Here is a 19,540-nt window from a genome sequence, read left to right as displayed (position 1 = left end):
TCTTACCAAACTTAACAAAACAGGAGAGACTTTTCCATTTACTACCAAAATATCAAGGGAATAATAGAGGCAACTACGGTATGATTGAAAATGCAAAGACTTTAGGGCACTTTTGTAGACAAGGACGAATTATTCCATTCGAAGCATCCTGAGGATAATGGACGTCATTATCCGGGAAATCGGGACAAATGGGATCACCCGACCTTCAGACGAGGAAGATTACGAGATATTTAATAAATTTAGAATATCCTTAGGACTACCGGTTAAATGAAGATTAGACCGAGCTTGAACTGAACCCACAAAATTTTTGGAACGTGGCCAATACAACATTTTACCGTTTTTCGTTGGACACCCTGTATATACACTGTAGAAGTTAAGTGAGGTTCTGGCAACAATTAGCAGGAATTTTGTTGCGGTTCGGTCCAAGCTGCGGCGCTTTCGGCGGTTTTCATCATGTGTTTTTGTGATTTGGAAAAGTTTCAGTTGGCAGACGTGAAAGTTTCGCTCTGTTGATGCGAAAATTCCGTTCGTCCGCCCGCCAAAACCCAAAATTTGGTTCCTTGGTCCAAATGTTGACTTAATTCGGTCATTATAATACAGTGAATAGTAAGATGTGCAAATCACAGATGCAGAGGCACTCTTTAAACAAGTTCTGAAGTTTCTATGTACAAAAGTCCTTCCGGCCTTATCAGGAACTACATTCGTTGTTTCCGGTAGCACGCTTCCAATTCCTGCTAGGCCGAGGTTTTTTAAAAAAATCTTTGAATATTTTATTAAGGCTTATTCTAGAAAGTTCTAGCAACCTACGAGAAAAAAATCTTCTTGTATTGGACCCTTGTTACATACAACTCACGCGAGAAGTCCAATCCGAAGCTTGTGGGTTGAAAACGCTAATTTGATATTGAAATTAGGCTAAGTTCGATCGATATACACAACTCGTTACGAGTCAGAAAAATAGATTGTCGATAGTTTTGACTAAGGGTTTGTTTTACAAACCCCTAAGCTACCGGGTGCACGAACCAGTGTCAAAAAGTCCCAGTGGCAGCTCGTGCACGCCGTATCTAATCATATAACTAAATAGGCACGATCTAGATATAGATATGGAAATCTAAAAGTGACTAAAAATATATGTTACATGATTATTCTTAGTCATTTTACATGTGTGCCCCATAATACCATGATTAGTTGTAATATTGACTAACTTATATTTGTATGTACATTACCAATTCCGTCGTTACCAGTGAGCTAAACCTAACCGAAAAAAAATCCTGGTGGGATATGTAGACATCTGCAAAATTATTGCTCTTGCACCCGATATGAGACTGTATAACAAACAATTTTGTACGAACGAAAACACCCTCAGACATCGTCTTCTATCGATCTTAAGGATGCTTGGTTTTTTTGTGCCAACGTATTAAGGATGTGGGTTAAGGCGTCTAACTTCTTGTCCATTGTTCCCAACTGTAAATCCACACAATGTCATTACTCACTCGTGCTCTGTCTTCATTTTACCTGTTGCTCTACCCTGTATAATCTAGCTCCGACGGTCATCGGCTTTACGTTGCCCACCCTGTCGATCCCTGCCAGGTAACTCCCCGGTTTCCCTAGTGTCTGGTCCAGGCGCCTTTGCAGTTCCTGAAACATCCCTCATCACGTTAAAGCTGACAGGGGATAGAAAACTATTATTTCAACGTTTAATCCGGCGGAAAATGGAAAAAAAACGAGAAAGTTTCACGAATTATTTCAACCACTTTAATGAGAAGATTACATCAGTCGTTACGCTAGTTTGTAATAAAATCCATTAAAAACGTCTCCGCCTCCCTTATCGCAGAAACCGGAAACAGATTAAAAAAGTGTAGCCGAACAAACCTGTCAGCGCGTTGATAATGAAACTTTGGTTTGCCTCCAAATCAGTTCAAATGAAGAAGCTTAAATGTCACCTGAATTAATTTTTTATGTAAAATAAAATGAAGTCGTTCGTGTAAGAGTTCTCGGTCATGCAACATCGCATGCAACCCAGATAACTACATAACAGATCTGTCACTTCAAACCGATTAAATTACAAATAAGTCAGTTAAAAACCGGAAGAAAAACTCACCTTAATTCTCACCATCATGTTCAGATGCCCCTGACTATATTGTTCGATGACATCTCGTACGTCGTACGGCTTCCTCGCTTGTTGGAATTTCCGTCTTGCGACGAAGTATTTTATCTTTCTGATTGCCCTGATGGCGTTCTTGTGGGCCTCCGTCAATCTGAATTACTCACACGTAACTTTTGGTAACTAAAACTGTTTTTCTTACTGTGTCACTCTAGGGAGCTCGCCATCCAAATCGTCGATGTCGTCGCTCGCAGCTTCGGTGACAGTGCTCGTTTGACTCATGAAGACAGCTCCTCTGGCGCTCTCGCGTTCTCCTCGGCGAACCCGATTCGGTGTTCCTGGAAAATTCAGAGCTTGGAGAAATGCAATAGCACCCAAGCGAATATTCCAGGGAATCGAACTACTGGAGATTACATTTTATGATAACTGTGAATTAAAAATGTAGCACCAACACCTAGACCTTTATCAGAAGAAGTGACACAAGTCCGTCAATAAAATGTATTATTTTCGGTCAGGGTGGTTTAGTGTTCGTGAATTTTTAATAAGAGACACCAATTTAGTTATTTACGTGGAGGGTGAATTTTTGAATACGATACATTAAATTCTTGTTAAAGACTTCTTTCTATGCATAGCGAATAACACGCTAAAAGCGCTCGCTTCTAAATTTTAGTAGCAGCTAGACTATACTTGTTTTTATCCGTCTCGGCAATCACCGGTAAAGTACCCCGTTAAAAGCATCCTGTCTTCGACAGAAATTTTTCTGAACAATTCCCTTTATGATTATAACACGGGTTGTGTCTACAGGACGATTTATTCTCAGCACCCCTTTCAGTATCGTAATGACGTCACTACAAGAGAGCGTACGTAGAAAAACCCTTCCCGAACAAAAGCCTACCTTTGGAATCTCGGTAAAGCTTCATCGTTCGTAATGATTCCAATGGTAAATTCTTGAAGCACGTAGAACGCGGTCTTTATCGATTTTCGTATAAGACTAATAAAGGGATTACTGGCTTAAAAAGGCACAAAAGCGACTTTTCCAGTGCCTCTTTTGCTGCAAAACAAGAAAAATGATGTTGCTTTCATACACGTGCTCTACCGGTGGAGCCTTTGTCCGGGCCGAGTGCGATTAATCTTTAGAGTCCATAATTTATAGAACTTAACAACAAAGTCGGTTATTTTTGTGCTCCATCTTTGATGAGGGATAAAAAACTACGAGTGAAATTCGCCCCAGCGAATCTAAATCTGCGCACGATTTCCTACCTGCCTTGGGCTCCTCCATGTAGAAAACAACGTCGGAATCGGACTCGCATCTGGAGGGTGCTGTAGTAGGACCTGCGGGGGCGACAGATTGGACGGGGGTGTCGCCCTGCGGCGTTTCTGGTGTCTCCATGCGATTCCGCGATTTCCGACGTTTCAAAACGGACGCCTTCTTAGCGACCTGCAACATCAGGGACTGACCCAAGCCATGGAGACTTAACACCGAGACACCAAACACTGCATCTAGAACTAGCCTAAGTAAACGTACACTATGTGATACATGGCCCGAAAAACCGATCTTTCCAAATGTACGAAGTGATTTAGGTGCGTCAGATGGAGTCGCTTTGGAAAATTCAATTTTATATTGCTCAAGGATTTACATGAGGAGATTTCATTTGAATTGGTTCTTTTGGTTTTTATGCGTGATGAAGGGGATGTAAGTTTTCGCGCGAATTATTTATGGGGATGAATTATTCAGGGAGGTCATTGATGGGACTGTTTTTATGAGGGCATAAATTATGCAATTGTATGACATGAAAAACAAAATCTTTGACTCCATTATGCGGATATTATTCGGCGTTTTCATTAAATTTAACGGCTCGTGTCTAGTCGCTATGAAGCAAAAATTATTTTGATGTTTCGTGTATGCAGACTATTGGATCTTTGTTAAAATGATTGATGCGACACGAAATCTGTTAAAGGGCTTTGACCTCGATTAAGTTGGTAATTTGTAGAACGCACTCTAATTTGACAGCTTATTAGACAGCGAAATACGTTTCCGAGCCCATAAAGATCTCGACGAAACATCAATTCTTCAACAGCCTCTTATTTCGTGACGTTTCACAAGAAAGCAGTGCGATAATGTACATACAGTGGCGTGAATTGCGACTTTCCCGTACTTATACAGACACAAAATGCGAAAAATTCTAATTTTAAAATAATTGCACTGAATCTAATTACAATTCTAGCAAAAGATTACCAAAAAATGCGAACACAAAATTCTTCAGAATTGGTGGATGCGCCGGAGGAAAAAGACAATACAGTAAATGTTATTCTACATTCTTTAAAACGTACTTTTGCGGAAAATCTGTAATAACTCGTTGAAAAAGTTAGGAATTTTCTTGAGCTTTCATCGTCCGATAATTTCAGCAATTCAACTCACCTTGGAAAGCGGAATGTTGCAATTGGCGCCGCTCCCACTGGAAGAGTTGTTGGCGGAGTTCATGCCATTCGTATCTTTGAGATAAACTTGCCACGTCGCCCTCGAATTAAAACTCTTGTCGGCGGCGTAACACCGCCACAAACACTGTATAAGCATGGCGGCCGCCGGAATTTGCCTATTGAAATGTTTCTGGCGTTGTTTCTGTTGGACTTTGAGAGCGAAGCCTGAACCGAGAATTCCCTGGAAATCGCTGCATGTTATTAAGTTACGGGTGGAAGGTGGTTTTGTTGCAGGACGAATAAACAGAAAGAAAGAGTGTAATTAACGGTGGATGCGAGATGAGTACTCAAAGGTCTAGAAGAAGTCTTAGTATGTATTCTCCATTAGAGGCTGCTTTAAAATTTATGCTTTTTTTGAAGCGAGACTTCGCGGAAATTTGAAGCCTCTGAATTCAGCGGCACACATTACATGATTGACGTCACGACGGGGTTCATTGTTAACGAAGATAATGACGATTTACATTCATTAAACAAGGGAGGATAATGTGGTTAGGGAAACTGAATTTGCGGTCAGATTTGTGAATATTACGACCATTAATATTACTAAAAACTACGCCCAACATGTGTCAATAAAATGAAGATTGATGGTCGATCAATTTTGGGAGTAACGCGATACGCCGAGATTTGACATGCAAAACATAAAACAACAATTTTCTGTGTCAACTCACGGCTGGAAGAGCGAAGAAGGATATGGCGAAGACGCTGAAGCAGGACGCGACGATTTTGCCCATCCACGTTCTGGGCACCGTGTCCCCATACCCAATGGTAGTGACGGTGATAACTCCCCACCATAAAGCATCAGCATAACTGGAAAAATCGCCCGTGTTCTTCCCATCAGCACCCACAGCATCCTTCTCTGCCAAATAAACGAAGTAACTGCTGAAGATTAGGCCCAAGAAACCGATGTATAGAGTCGTTATTAGTTCCTGGAACCCCCAAAATCACCCAAAACTCCCTTAATTTCTCAACTCACTTGTCGATGTATGAACACAACCGAGCCCAGCAACCTCCACGTGCCACCTTGTCTGTCCACGTGAAGCATCCGCAGGATTTGCAAGAAGCGAATTCCCCGGATGGCAGACGTGGCAAACACTTGCCCGTTGGAACCGAGTGTTAAAACTACTATCGAAGCTACGACTACGATTAAATCTGAAAGAAAGGAGTTATTGGGGGTGGTGGAGAGGTAGAGACTTACCGATGATGCAGATTGGTTTGCGAATGAACCTTAACCGCCCCCAGAAGCCCATGTATTTGGACCGACATCCTGCTGACCACAAACGCACCAAATACTCCACTCCAAAGAAAACCACCAGACATATTTCCTGGAAAACAGGAAAATGAACGGGACTGTACAAATATTGCGAAACATGCAGGGTGCAAAATTCGCCCTGTGTAAATAGCGATATTGCCGACGCGGGTTATCAAATGTGCAACCTAAGGGAGCATACAAATCGAAATTATAGAACAACAAAGCGAGTTTTGGGCCTTTGCGTAGTTAAATTTAGTTTGGAGGAAAAACTGGGATACGCACCATCCAGAAAAGAGTCTCATTGGCGAAGTTCTGATAGGTGTCAATGGTAGACAAGACGCTGAATATTAAGCAAACGAGTACTAACATAAACCTGTAAAAAATGAGTTAATTAGACACCCTCATTAGCTCTTTCACCCCGACCCATACTTCAACATAAATTCTCCAATTTCGTTCTCCCAGGAACGAAAGGAAGAGCTAATAATTGCCGACAAATTAAAAATTTACCGGAAAAATAAACTCAAAACAGCAATAATATGTTGTTTGCGATATAAGAGTTTGATACTCGACACGCCAAGGTGCTTTCTTAGATTTTTACGAGGAGATCTTTCGAGTGGATCGATTGGAACGGTTCAATTTGGCTCAAGTGGAAGTGTCGGCTTTCTGATCAAAGAAGAGAATAAAGTTTTCGAAATGTTGAAGTAGTTTGGAAGTTTACGCGGATTTGGTATATGCAAAAATAGTGTTGAGTTGGAGGCAAAATATTGCAATATTAGCATTGTTTTTCTTCCTCATCTTCGTGAGGTAGAGAGCGACCTTGGCCTTTTAACATCGTGATGAATTTAAATTTCCATTTCGTGTTAAACATGTGTTAGATTCGGACAAAAATTAGTACTTTCGGCGATATCTGATGCCAAACACGCTGTCGCTGGTTTTGTCAGGATTTGAAGCGCTAAATAAGCGACATCGCCTTTGTTCCTTCCTCCTACGATAATTAAAAAATTCATCTTTCATCCGTCACGACTAGTCGATAAAATCCATCTTGTAACTTTCTTTACAACTCTTTTATTGCTGCATCTCATAGCAGCAAATTTGATGGTTTTTAATTACACGTGTTTATATCAAAATCAATACAGAAAGTGGACAAAAATTTGAAGTTTACTTTTCACCTGTTGACACGCTTCCGTCCATTGTCTTTCAAAATCAAAGAACCCGTAATCATCGCGTAATGATTTATGTTGTCATTATGATAATGGACATAAAAAGCGTCGCATTGAGTCAAGGTCCGCGATTCGATTTTCAATAACCCACTTTTTACATCACAACGACAATCGAAGTGTTTGTATTTTCAAGGGAAGCTCGTAAACAACAAAGTGGCATTGTAAATATCGATTGAGGTTCATCAAACTGATTATTCAAGAGCGAGCCGCCACTGGAACGGTAATTAAAAGTGCACGTTTGAAATTAACTCAATTTTACTAAATTAGGGGTGGAGAAGTTATTTTATTGTGGAGGTAGTGCTGCGATTCAAAATTAGGCAAATTATGCATCAAAGAGTTCTTCCCCAGGGTGTGTTTCATGTTTTGTTAAACATGGCGGATGTCAAACAACAAGGCTGCCAACTTATTTAAAATTCCAAAGACGCCGCCGAAGTGTGAAACTAGAAAAAGCGAGTAAAATATATATTTCCATGGTGTTATCGACATAATAATCACATCAATTAACGCGTTTAAAATAATTGGGCGTAAATAATAAATGAGATTTTAACTTGAAAACCCACTCGCTTTCATACTCCTCATGAAAATTAAATTTCTTTTAAAGTAAATGTCAATATCAAGCTTTTACATTTTAATATAAACTTTCCACTTTTCCTCTTATCACATTACGGCGCTGTCACACTTCTTCCGCCAAATATCACGTCAGGTGGAAACCAACTCCTCTAATAATTATGCTTCTCCACCTATTCGCATCATCCCTTAATCTCGTCGAACATCGCCGTTACGATGACACATTATCCCCAATAACTCACCCTGAATCTTAGCTCCTGTTGAAACTGTGTCCTTTACATTATTGAAACGCTGCCCTCTGACAAGGGTGCAATCTATCAACATTTACTTACCCCTTGCGGGGTATCAACCTTGACATTTTTCCACAAAATAATCATCCTTTCGGGAGTAATCAAATTGAGATTAACGGAAAAGGGTTAATTTACACTTTGTTTCTCACTCTGCTACACAAACAAACCGTGTTTGATTAGGAGAAAAAGGGATGTTTATTAAGAGCCCTATATCGCACAACTACCCCTTTTTCCATGTTTGTTTAGGGGAAAACGGAATATGTTTGCTATTGTAGTTCGTGCCCGTTGTGAAATTCCCAGAACCACCACTTTTTAATAGTCGCGATTAAACTCACTATAGTTTCAAAACCGTAAACCTCCCACAATAGTCTAATTATCACAGCCCCTATTTCCTCCACCCCAAAATTTTCAAACGGGTGCTTTGCACGCATCGCTAATTAATTTCCCGAGTTGATTTAAATGAAAGCAACCATGTATTGATTCCGCCACCGAAATTTTTAATCAAACTTTTGAATAGCGCGACAGCTACTTCCCGGACTATCGTCACGTCGACGCCGCCATTTGCATACGAATCGCAAATCGCGTGACTGTCGAGATTTATAGTTTCGCGGAATGAAATTGTTGATTTCCCACCGGATTTTGGAGGGCCCGGAGCAGTTGCTCGGGAGAAGTCGACGCTTTATAAATAAATAGAGTAATTGTAGGTGTATCAACCGTCAATAATAGATCTGATGGTTATCGGAAATAGATAAGGAGTTGGAGTAAAAATAAAATCTAAATTGGGTGTAATCCCGCATCTTTTAATTACGTAAAAACCAGCATAAGCTCTTGCAATCATTGCCGATAAACGTTCATCATTTTTCGATTGATGTCCACATATCCATCATCCTTTTCATCAACTTCAGATTCGCTGCTCATTTCAAATTCCCCGATTTAATTAAATTTATTCCCAACTCTGTTTTAAACCGGAAATCGGAAATATTTCAAACTTCCCCATAAGCTCTCAAAACGAGTCTTTTCCTTCCGATGTTGCCCCCACACCGATTACTATCAAACACCTGTTTTAATTCCGAATTGTTTAATCGAGTGCGGCAGTTGGTAAATGGAGTTTATTAAGTATTGAAGCAGATTAAAACGGTTCAATTCCACCGACACAGACCCGTGTGGAAATAGGCCATCAACCAACACGACATCGTCAAGTGCAATGTTATAATTTTATATTTATTCCGTGCGGCTATCGATCGAGTCGCAGCTGATACGAAAAGGTCAAGGAGGATTCTCGCTTTTTATTAAAAAAGATAATTTTCAGGGTTCTTGAAAAAGACCAATCAGTTATTAATTCATGTAATCGTTCCAGTGGAACAACTCCAAAATCAATGAATTTGCTAAACGCATAATTAAATGAGGAGTTTCCCAATTCGCCACAAATTTATAGTTTTTGGTTTCCAACGGCAATAGTTTGCATGTCTGGGAAGAAACACGCGAAATTTTTGTGGGTGATAATGTGAATATTATTTCGCGTTTTCGGAGTCACGCGATTGGATAATAACGGAAAGAAAAAACGGACAATTGCTTTTAATTGCGATGGAAAGTACATGCAAAGGAAAAATAGCTGTAAGTTCCACGGGGGAAAATAATATTCAAAGTTTTTAACGCTAATAGAACTGTCTGGCTTTGTTTGGAATCAACAGTGCAATAAGGGGCTCATTAGAAGCAAGCTTTTGTAAGGAAAGCAGTTCTAATATTGCTATTGTTGCGTTCTACCGTCGGTTATTCCGTTCTGTTGCGTATAATACCTGTAGAATTTTGTGTACTTAAGGCAGTTCAAGTTGGCCGAAAATTAGTAATTTTATTGTTTTCTAACTGAAGAAACAAATTATTGGATAAATATGTTCAAATAAATATGTTTTATAAAGTATTGATTTAATTTATCTTGACGCATCCACCAATTTTTAACTTTAATGACAGTCACTACTAATTTGTTATTAATTTTTATATTTAGTTGTTCCAAAACAAGTAATGAGTGGCCAACGCCAATAAACTTTGCCGCTTCCGAAGTATCGAATAATTTGATAAGACACCTGATCATCTTTCTCCAATATTTATCGAACGAAAGCGATGTTTTTATCAATTTTAACAGAAATTGGTCATCCCGCATGAAGTTTACTTTTCAAGAAATTGGTTCAAATTAAGTTTGTTGAACACGGTGTTGAACTCGTAAAAGTCAGGGCTTTAGATCGAATAGAACTTCAAGCCCCCCAATCTATTCCTGGGGGTGGTGGAGCATTTCAAAATGAAAATAAATAATTCCACCTAAATGCTTGCGGGCAAATAACAAAAAATTATAAAAAATTAACAGTAATGGGTATCGATTTGCAAAACACAACAGAATGTAAATTATATTGTTGGCAAGCATGAAATAGGCGGCTTGATAATGTGTCGTAGTTTGCAGAAAGTTCTCATGTACCGACTCGTTCTTGACATTTTTTGAGCAAATTAAATTTAATTCAATGATTAGTAATTATTTAACTATCGATTATTGTTGAAAAGTAAACTGCCAGAAGTTGGTTTGTAATTTTTAATGAAGGTTAGTGTCATTATAAAATTGAACATCTCAATTCGCCGCGTTTATTCCCCTCGATTTGCTTAACCGCCCCATTTGAATAAATAACGTCATAAATTCCGCGTCCTTGAGAACTTTTGCCGCCAAGATTCCAATCGAACATCGATCAATGAATAATTCATCATTTACTTTAGCCCCCCGCGATTGTCTCCCCAGTTTTCCCGGGCCTCCATCTGCGACTCGCAATTAGGTTAATAGTCCTGTGATCCGTTAATTTCCTGCTCTTGTATAAGACCCACCCCCACCACAAACCTAGTTGAAAATCCGTGTTGGGCCGCCCCCGCCACTTACACAGTGAAGTGATAGATAAAACACAGCCATCCTCCGGGATGTTCCAGAAAAACGTACGTCCTCTCCTGACACGTCTTCCCTTTTTTGTGATGGAACACGTACTTGGCCTTAAAGGCTTGATCAATGGGCAAATAAATTGGATAATACGGATCGGGCACACCACGCGGCGTCTCTTCCGCTGCTTCAACATCATCTTCTTCGTCGACGACGTCCTCAGGCTGCACAACATCATTCTTGTGATTTTTAGCGAAGCGTTGTTTGCGTTTCAAAGGGGTGGGGACTCGTTTGTGGTGAGCTTCACCGAAGCGTTTGTGGCCACGAAGCCGCTGCAAGAACGGGAGACGTTCCGAACACTCGGCTTCCTCTTCGCTTGGGTCATCGCGAGATGCTCCCACGTGGTTCACGGGACTCTTGAGCACGCTTAACACTAAGTCGTCGCCGGGCTCGGATTTCGGCTCGAAGTGGCTCCCGATCGGAACCAGACTTAGTTTACGGGACGTGCGATACAAACTTTCCTGTTCAGACCGATTCATCTCGCGGAACATCACTAATGACAGCATTTGCGACCGAGGGTTTGGAGGTCGCGAGGCGATTCATCCTATGGTGGGCATGCTGAAGAGCTAAAAAGCAAAGAGTCAGGAATGGAGTGGTGGGACTACCATTTGACTCTTTGCTCCAAGTAATTAAAGCGGCGAGAATAGGACGCTGGCTGGCAAAAATTATGTTGATAGCTCAAATTGTTCTATTAACAAATTGAGTTAATGTTTTATTAATATAAAATCAACAAAGCTACTAACCAATATCTACTAAAAAAACTGTTTTGAATTAAAATTATGAAGACATTTTTAATAAGGGTCGTGAAAATATAACAATTTTATATAAAAGAACTGTTTACATGTTCTATTTTATTCATATAAAAGAATAACATGGATACGAAAAAATTAATGTTATGTTTTTCAACATAATTTTGTACTAATGACGATTAATATACCCAATGATTACCTATTTATTAAACAATAATTATTAAAAATGAATTTGACTGTAGACAACAGCAAAAATGGCGAAAATGCGAGCTTATTGTTTGTTGAAAATGTACAAGTGTTATATTACCGAACTGCATCAGAGAATTTTACTTCCGGCATTATAAATTTGTAGTTTTTCTGGAAAATTGTAGAAGTGCATGAACGTTATTTATTTTTTTTTTAAATACAGTTTACCAAAAATTTTCGGTAGCAATCGGCAATGTTTTTGGCATGAATTTAATTACATACGGCTAACTCTATTCGTGTTACAAGTTTGTTAACTACAACTATTAAAAACGAGTGCAGTTTAGTGCAATAAATCTTTTTCTGACGTCTCTCCAAACCTAGGTGAATTTAGCTTTATTGAAATTTTGCATTTTACCTTTGAATTCTCTGATTATTATGAAATTGTGTATTATAATCGCACCGTTATGATCCAATCACTTTGCACATTTCTAGCGCCTATTTGCTGAGCCTTTTTGTATATCATTCGCAATCCCATTTCCTCCCTAATCCTTGTCTTTCTTTTATCCCATCACCAACGCCAGCGTCCTATCAGCAGTCCCACCAAAACCTGTATGATCGTTGTGTCCCGGCGCCTCCGCCAATTTCAAGGCGGCGGTGGGGGCCGTCTGGCCCCCGATTTATCGACAAAACAAGTAATGGTCGGTCTTACAAATGTACACATACACACACACACCACAACTGGCGGCGGCGGCGGTGGCGGCAAAGAGCGCGCGGCCACTAGCGCGTCTGGAAACCAACTGTTGGTTCGCGCAGGGGACGGCGTTCACAACACGACGACGCTCTCCATCACATCGATCTAAGCCAAAGCGGAATCAAATCAGGTAGGTCGACTTTAAACGGCGCGTTGGGCACGGGAACTGATTACCGGGAACGGGAACGGTAGTGGAAGAGGAATTTAGAATGACAAGTAAATCAGGAATGATCGGGAAATAAAAAGAGAACGACAAGTTTTATCAATAATTACCGACACGTTCACTTTGTCTGGAAGATATTTCATCTGGAATTAACTCGTTATCCTTCCAGACTAATAACTTTTAGACAGAGATATCACGCTAACAAACGAGGCTGCAACGCTTGAATATTTAACATTTAAGGGAAGTTTTACAAGTAGTGGCTTGTTGAGAAAGTTTTCGGACTGCATAATGTTATTTTCAGTGGCGGAAAACTCGAGGGATCGTTTTGCTACAAAGCAGACTTTTGTGAAGTCATTAATATCACGAGATTGAACAGTTGACCTGTCTACATATTTATATCTTAAAATTGATGCTACATGGTGTTGCCATCATGCCATATTTAGTTAATTGTGACACGTGTCAGGTGCAGAGTGACATACATATTTTACATCAGTGTCAGGTGCCATTGGGGATTTGCGTCGGTTTCTTCGGCGTCGGGATGCTTCCTTATCGCAGTCTAAAATAACATCTGTGAAGTCGGAATGAGGCAAATTTGGCGGCTTCCTCGGCCTAATTGTCGAGTGTGGACGCTAATACAGTCCTAATTGTCCTCGTTACATAATATACGTATTATCTATGCGGAGTTTATAGCTAAAAAACGTCGATTATCGCTAATAAATAACAAATAAAAGCGCCCTATTGACCTGTCGGATTGGCTACCGATGTTAACGTCTACCAATAAATAAAGTTAATCCCCTTCAAACCTTCTGACGTGACATGTAAACAACCTAAAAATATGCATATTTTCCACATTGTTTTCCACTCTTTAGTTGAACATTTCGTCCGCAGCTGGCGCTAGTTCTCGTACAAGTTCCAGTATTGAGCAGAGCACAATTACAAGCGAACCACCCTCTGATATTATATTTCTCCACTTAAGTACTCATATATCATATATCATTCTGTACTCCCATTAAGTATCCGTAGGGAATAAAGTTCAAAGGTCAATTTCTCCTTTTATTACTCTTTCAAAACCTCGCAGAACCAATAAACTTGTAGTGGCGATGTAACTTTTATTGCCCCATTTACAGTAGACAGATGGCGCTGAAAATCATTAATCTTGGAGTTAACACCTTGCATTGTACATCACATTTTATCTCGCGATAAAACTTCATCGATTATTGAAAAGTGGAAGTAGTTGTCTGAAAGAATAGACCACGAACCCAAAAAAAGTTGATTAATTTTTGATGGAGACTAACGAGAAAAGTAAATTTGTGTAGAGGTTGTTTGTTCGGGAAAGGACCGGGTCAAGCACAAATTAATTCTGTTTTATGAATTGTTATGGAAATTGGGTCAGAACCACGGTGGTGATATCAGGGACCATTTAATTGAAAATTGCAACATTTAAGTTTATTGAGTACTTGGAAAAGTGTAAAACTGAGAATTCTAAATCGTGTTCCATAAAAACGTTATTTCTTTTTAAGAGGCAATATTTCATCCGCTTCTGTTTCATTAAAATAACAAGTGCAAAGAAAAGCGGCGATAAAAACTGTCCGTTTTTGTTCCTCCATCTTGAACAATTTTAATTGAGTGCGCTGTTCTCCTAACAAGAAAACACTCGCTATCTCTTACTTTTTATCCTTCGGGATCCTCTTTTCTCGGTTACTACTAACCCTAAGCTTAATTGGTAGTAATTCGCGATCACCTTACTCGCCCTCTCGAGGGGTAATATTTCAGGACCGCTGAATAAAATTTTCAGGATGGCTATTTATTACCAATAACACTGAGCTTGGGGATACTCGACATGACGCAGTTCGTGCGACCATTAATATTTGATTACAACGCGAAATCCTCTAGAGGTCCGACAAAATCTAAAAATACACTCACACAACGATGTGATAGACGAAACATTTCCAGTTGTCCGGACGCTCCAGGAAATTGTAAACTTGACCCTGGAAAGTGGCCCGGCCGGCGATCTTCCTGTGTTGTCGTGAAGCGTAACGGGCAGCTTCGCCCCATTTTGGGGGGCTCTCGATTAGGAGCGACGCCGCGTTGAGCCCCTGACAGCAAGTCGTGCTAGGAACTAGAAAATTATAATAAAGTCCTAATTGCATTGGCGGTTTAATAAAAAAACTGCAATCAATTTTGTGGAAGATCCGGGAAGTTTGGAACCGCTCTAACTTTAAAGGAGCTTTAAAGATTGAGCAGAAACCGTAACTCGTCAAACGTGTTATTTACAAGCAAACCCGTGAAAAGTCTTGCTTTTTCCTAAACCCCATTCATTCATTTCGATCGGATTACAGCTCCGAAAGGTCGCGTTTAGAAGCACACTGACCTGTGTCCAGGGGCGTTTCAAGTAGTTGCTGAGAGCTGCGGTCAGATAAGGGACTCGGTTGCGGCGTCCCACCCACTTCGACAATGGTGACGGAAAGCTGCGACCGTCCACCTTCCAACCAAATTTTCAAAACTCGTCCAACTACTCGACTTTTAATTACCTGTATTGAGAAGTTTCTGTTGTTCGTCCAGGGCCATATCCAGAGATTCCGGAAGCGCAACTCCCAGATGGGGCATTTTTCTCTGGATAAAATACACCTGTAACGAATTGTTATTTACGCTGGGAATCGATTTGGCCTTAATACACGAACACGAGGACGAGCATCAGTTTTTATTGACAATGGGAGAAATGTAGGGAATTGGTGCGATCAATGGCATTGTTGTTCCTAATTTGACTGGCGGACAAAGGGAAAAAGGGGAGATCTAATCACAAGGGTTGTACATGCAACAGGCTTCGATTAAGCTTTAGATAGCAAGGGGTGATTAATGGAGGAGACTGCTGCTGATTTTAATTGCAAAGATGACGGGATGCAGCGGGAGCGGCTTTTCTCCAAAACGTCAATATTTTTATTTCAAATATTTCTTGATTCGGTGTTTAGACAGATGGAATCGACAAATTGCCGCTCTTCGTTCAATTCCAACTGTTAAAAAGAAAAACAGGTCGATCAACTGAATTATAAATCTAGTTGGCTGTTACTTTGTACGTATGTCTTAATAACTGTCATTCCCTAATATCTGTCAATTATTTGACGTTTAAACGGCAAGTTGAGACATACTTTCGCAAGACCAGCCGACTAGATAAATAATTCAGTTGATATGCGTCTCGCATTTCTCTTAATTTTATAGATATTTGGAAAATTCGTCTGCTTTAAACTGATAAAATCGACAAGCAAACCCTCACATTTCAGAAAACTGTCACAAAAATATTTTATAAGTTACAGAGCGCTTGGATATCTCTTCATCACGCATAAAAGCTTTTTCTATTTCCTATTCCTTTAGATATTCGGAAAATTTCTCAATCTTTGTTTAAACAAAAGGCAAATTTTCCCCTTTAGCATTTATTGGAATCTCAGTTCCGGATTAGGTAGAATTTTCGGCAGAATTTAGTGGTCAAATTTGGTCACTAATCCAGAGGATTTTCTAACGGAAATTAGTTAGATTCGACTAATTTCCAGAAGTAAAATAATACCTCTAAAGTCTACACCATTTTTGCCAAGCCTCGTATTTCTGTTAATTCCCAGTTTCTGTCTTTTAAAAGCCCAGCGTCGCAGGAAACTGCGCCTCCACCATCTTCATCGTGGTTAAAACTTTTCCTATTTCCTATTTCGTTAGATATCCCGAAAATCCTCGTTCTTTGTTTAAACAGTAGATGCACTAAGAGCTCCACTTTTCGCAAAAGTTTTCGCAAAAAAGGAACGTTAACAAACAACAAACTTTCCCATTTAACATTTAAGTCAGCTCAGCCGTCGGTCCCGAATCAGACAAAATTTCCTGGGAAATTCTGCCCTGCAGTGTGAGTGCTGTATAAAATGTGAAGAAAAAATCTCGCATTTGGCGTAGCTGGCATATCACAAGATTGCGCAAGATTTTCCGATTGCATCTACCTCATTTCCGGCCCGAAATCTGTATTTCCAAGCCGTCTAAGCCCAACGATCCCTAATTTCCTCCATTTTTGTCGTGTGTACTTTATGACCAAAATTGTCCCGCAAACTTTCCGGCTGAAAAATCCGTAATTGGCTAGGTCTGGCTGGTGGCGATAGGAAAGTCATCTCCAATTGATTGTTCAATCACAAAAGCAGGTGGAGGGACTAAAGTAACCACAGCAAACACCTTCTTTCTCGAGTTTATCGCCTTCGTCAGCTGCTAGTTGCCATTTTCTCGACGTCAACGCAGCTTTCATGTCCAAATCTGACAGTTTATTAACGCTTTTCGCTTCCCTAATGCGAAATCGATGGGGACGTCGATTTTACATTTCCTCTGAAGATCGAACGTAATTAATTGTCGTTGCCACAGGGAGATGTCGCTGTCGGAAGTGACGCTGGAAAGTTGGAGCAGAAACCAACAAGAGAATTGGAATTTCTCTTTCCGACGTTGATATGAATTTTAAAAGTACATTAAATCTGCGTGCTCTTTCGAGAGTTCTCTCAGTCGCGATTGCAGCTTCGCTGAGATTTATAGCGGAGAAAAGATGAATAAGCTCAGATGAAAGGCATAAAATAAGCCGTAAAATCAAAAAACGCACATCCTGCTTTTCATCACTGTTCCACATCCTTGTAGTTAAAAAACAGCAGACACGTCAGTGAATTATTAACCCAACAAGCCAACAGATCAATAAATCGATGTCTCAGAATTTGCAGAGTGGTGTCGAAAAACTGCCCCAGATGGCCAACAAACTTATCATCGACAATGGCTTTTCCTGTAATGCGATAATAAGCTTTCTGCTAAAATACACAATGGAATGCTGACCTTTACTCTGAAATTTTCGCTATATCAGAGATAATTGGGGTGCGGCCTCGAATTTAAAATTCTAGCTTGGGTTGTTGTGGTGGTTAGTTAATGCTTTATTATTAATGATAACATCGTACTGGAGAACACAAAGACTCCTTTCAGAAAATAGATTACCATTCAACGGGAAAAAATGGTTTAGTGGGTGTATGGTAAGAGGGTGATGTTTATCGGTTCGTATTTACACTACAGATACAATCAATTGTACTGAAACATGTGTTCGATCACTTGACATATGTGAAAGGAAGTGAAAATATAGCCAAGAACATAAAATAAACAACAAATAAATATGTAGTCGATCGATATATGGTTAAAAATATTTTATAGTTAAAGTTTTGACCCGGCGCATCCACCATTTTTTGTTTAAAATATTTGCGCTGAAACTAGTGTTTAATGGAATGCCAGCTTTTCAGTCAACAAATTCATGATTTATGTTGATAGTTACGGTCTTTTATCTTTGAGATACCTAAATTAATAACGGAATTATCTTTTATTTGCGCGAATCTATTTTAGATATTACCAAAATCGATTCACTTGCAAAAATTACGTACGCAACAATGAAATAAATGCATCAACTATAGACGTGGATTTATTATATTAAATCACAGCGCTATATAAATCAATTTATCAATACCTGATAACTAATACGTGTTTTATTATCCGCCCCTCAAACTTCTGACATTTGGTTAATATAAAAACTAAATAAAAACCTCAGTAATTTTCCAATTTATGTTCTGATTATATCAAGCACTACTTTCTACGTTCAAAGCGAACGTCGGAAGATTAATCAAAAATGGGAAGCCCATTAGCATTCAACACAGGTGAAAAACGAGCAACGTTCCCATAATTTCTTGCTTAAGAAAATTAACGTTTCCACATTGTCCAAAGCGACTCAGTAATTACGCAAAGAGCTCGGAATTAAAGAGTGCGGTGGTTGGATTTATGAAGATTGTATTAACGGAATTCCAGCACACGCTACAAAAAGCGGAAGTTTTTCTAGGGAAAATCGTAATAAAGCTTGAGGGGATTTTAATTTCAGTTGCACCCTTTGACAATGAAGTAATTACTTTTTTGACGCTAAACGAAGCGGAGTTGATCAACGAAAATCCAGGACGAGGAGATTTTATAAAAATTAAACAATTATAGACAAGATCCACGAAGCAACACAATTTGACGGAAGGATTGAGCGGAAATGAAGTTCGTGGTGCAGTTGGAAAGTAGGTGACAAGAAGCGATCTTATGATATTATTTTTGGGACCCAGGCGCACCTACAGAAAAATTACCTCAGAAAAGCCACTAATTGCATTCTTTTCTCTCTGTTCTACCAGAATGGAAATATTGCTATCAAAGCCTCGAAAATGAAAAAATAAAAAATGTATATCCATAATTAAGCGGATTTATGGCGGGTGCTCGATCACTACTCCTTCTGAGTGCAAAGCGAGGGTTAAAAGCAGCAAAAAAAATTCGAAGCAATTAAAAGAATAAATTTACCACATCAGGTAGAAGGAGTAGCCCCCCACATGGTGAACACGTCAATCGCCGCACCACACATCATAAGTTATGCGCATCTTTGACGAAAAACAGAGAGGTTAACTTGTCTTATCCAGGGACGAGTGGATGGTGCGAAAGCTTGCGTGGAAATGCCGCCGCTGGACTCCTACAGAGCGGGAAATTCAGGATAATCAATATTTTATTTGAAATAATACTGACTATGAATGACGCGCTCCAATAAGCAGCGTCGAGACAGATGACTCCAAAACAATGTATTGATTGAATTAAGGGTGCATCTAGAGAAAAGTTGCAAATGAAGACAAAAGGTGGAGTTATCATGAAAAACACCAATCAGGTGAGTTGGTCGGAGTCACGGGGCACGGGGTGGAGTCAAAACAAACAGCCTAGATGTAGCTTAATAAAAAATATATTGAAACAACCAGATAATAATA

At 39.7% G+C, this 19,540-nt stretch overlaps 2 protein-coding genes across 5 annotated transcripts; both read right to left on the bottom strand.

Moving 5' to 3' along the window:
* Positions 1–775: 775 nt before the first annotated feature.
* LOC148169722 (potassium voltage-gated channel subfamily KQT member 1-like) lies at positions 776–12,635 on the bottom strand. 3 transcript variants are annotated; one of them, XM_088043024.1, is made up of 12 exons: positions 12,416–12,635; positions 10,820–11,439; positions 6,111–6,201; positions 5,775–5,901; positions 5,553–5,728; positions 5,248–5,505; positions 4,521–4,760; positions 3,362–3,554; positions 2,304–2,439; positions 2,099–2,255; positions 1,513–1,635; positions 776–1,461 (listed from the first exon to the last, which is right to left on the bottom strand). In XM_088043024.1, the coding sequence occupies exons 2-12, from the start codon at positions 11,377–11,379 to the stop codon at positions 1,360–1,362; spliced, it is 2,163 nt and encodes a 720-aa protein (XP_087899150.1). In that variant the 5' UTR covers positions 11,380–11,439; positions 12,416–12,635; the 3' UTR covers positions 776–1,359. The 3 variants fall into 3 exon arrangements, with proteins under 3 accessions (XP_087899150.1, XP_087899152.1, XP_087899151.1); XM_088043026.1 differs by having other exon boundaries at positions 3,362–3,539; XM_088043025.1 differs by having other exon boundaries at positions 10,820–11,431.
* A 1,148-nt stretch (positions 12,636–13,783) lies between these two features.
* LOC148169721 (potassium voltage-gated channel subfamily KQT member 1-like) lies at positions 13,784–19,233 on the bottom strand. Of its 2 annotated transcripts, XM_088043027.1 has the most exons (5): positions 19,089–19,233; positions 15,254–15,350; positions 15,094–15,204; positions 14,646–14,841; positions 13,784–13,862 (listed from the first exon to the last, which is right to left on the bottom strand). In XM_088043027.1, exons 2-5 carry the CDS (start codon positions 15,327–15,329, stop codon positions 13,844–13,846), a joined length of 402 nt encoding a protein of 133 aa, XP_087899153.1. In that variant the 5' UTR covers positions 15,330–15,350; positions 19,089–19,233; the 3' UTR covers positions 13,784–13,843. The 2 variants fall into 2 exon arrangements, with proteins under 2 accessions (XP_087899153.1, XP_087899154.1); XM_088043028.1 differs by lacking the exon at positions 13,784–13,862 and having other exon boundaries at positions 14,642–14,841.
* Positions 19,234–19,540: the final 307 nt, after the last annotated feature.

The sequence above is a fragment of the Gnatocerus cornutus genome, chromosome 8, assembly GCF_029298725.1.
Source record: "Gnatocerus cornutus isolate USDA-ARS CGAHR chromosome 8, icGnaCorn1.1, whole genome shotgun sequence".
NCBI classification, from domain to species: domain Eukaryota; kingdom Metazoa; phylum Arthropoda; class Insecta; order Coleoptera; family Tenebrionidae; genus Gnatocerus; species Gnatocerus cornutus.
This window is presented reverse-complemented; position numbering and strand designations above follow the sequence as displayed.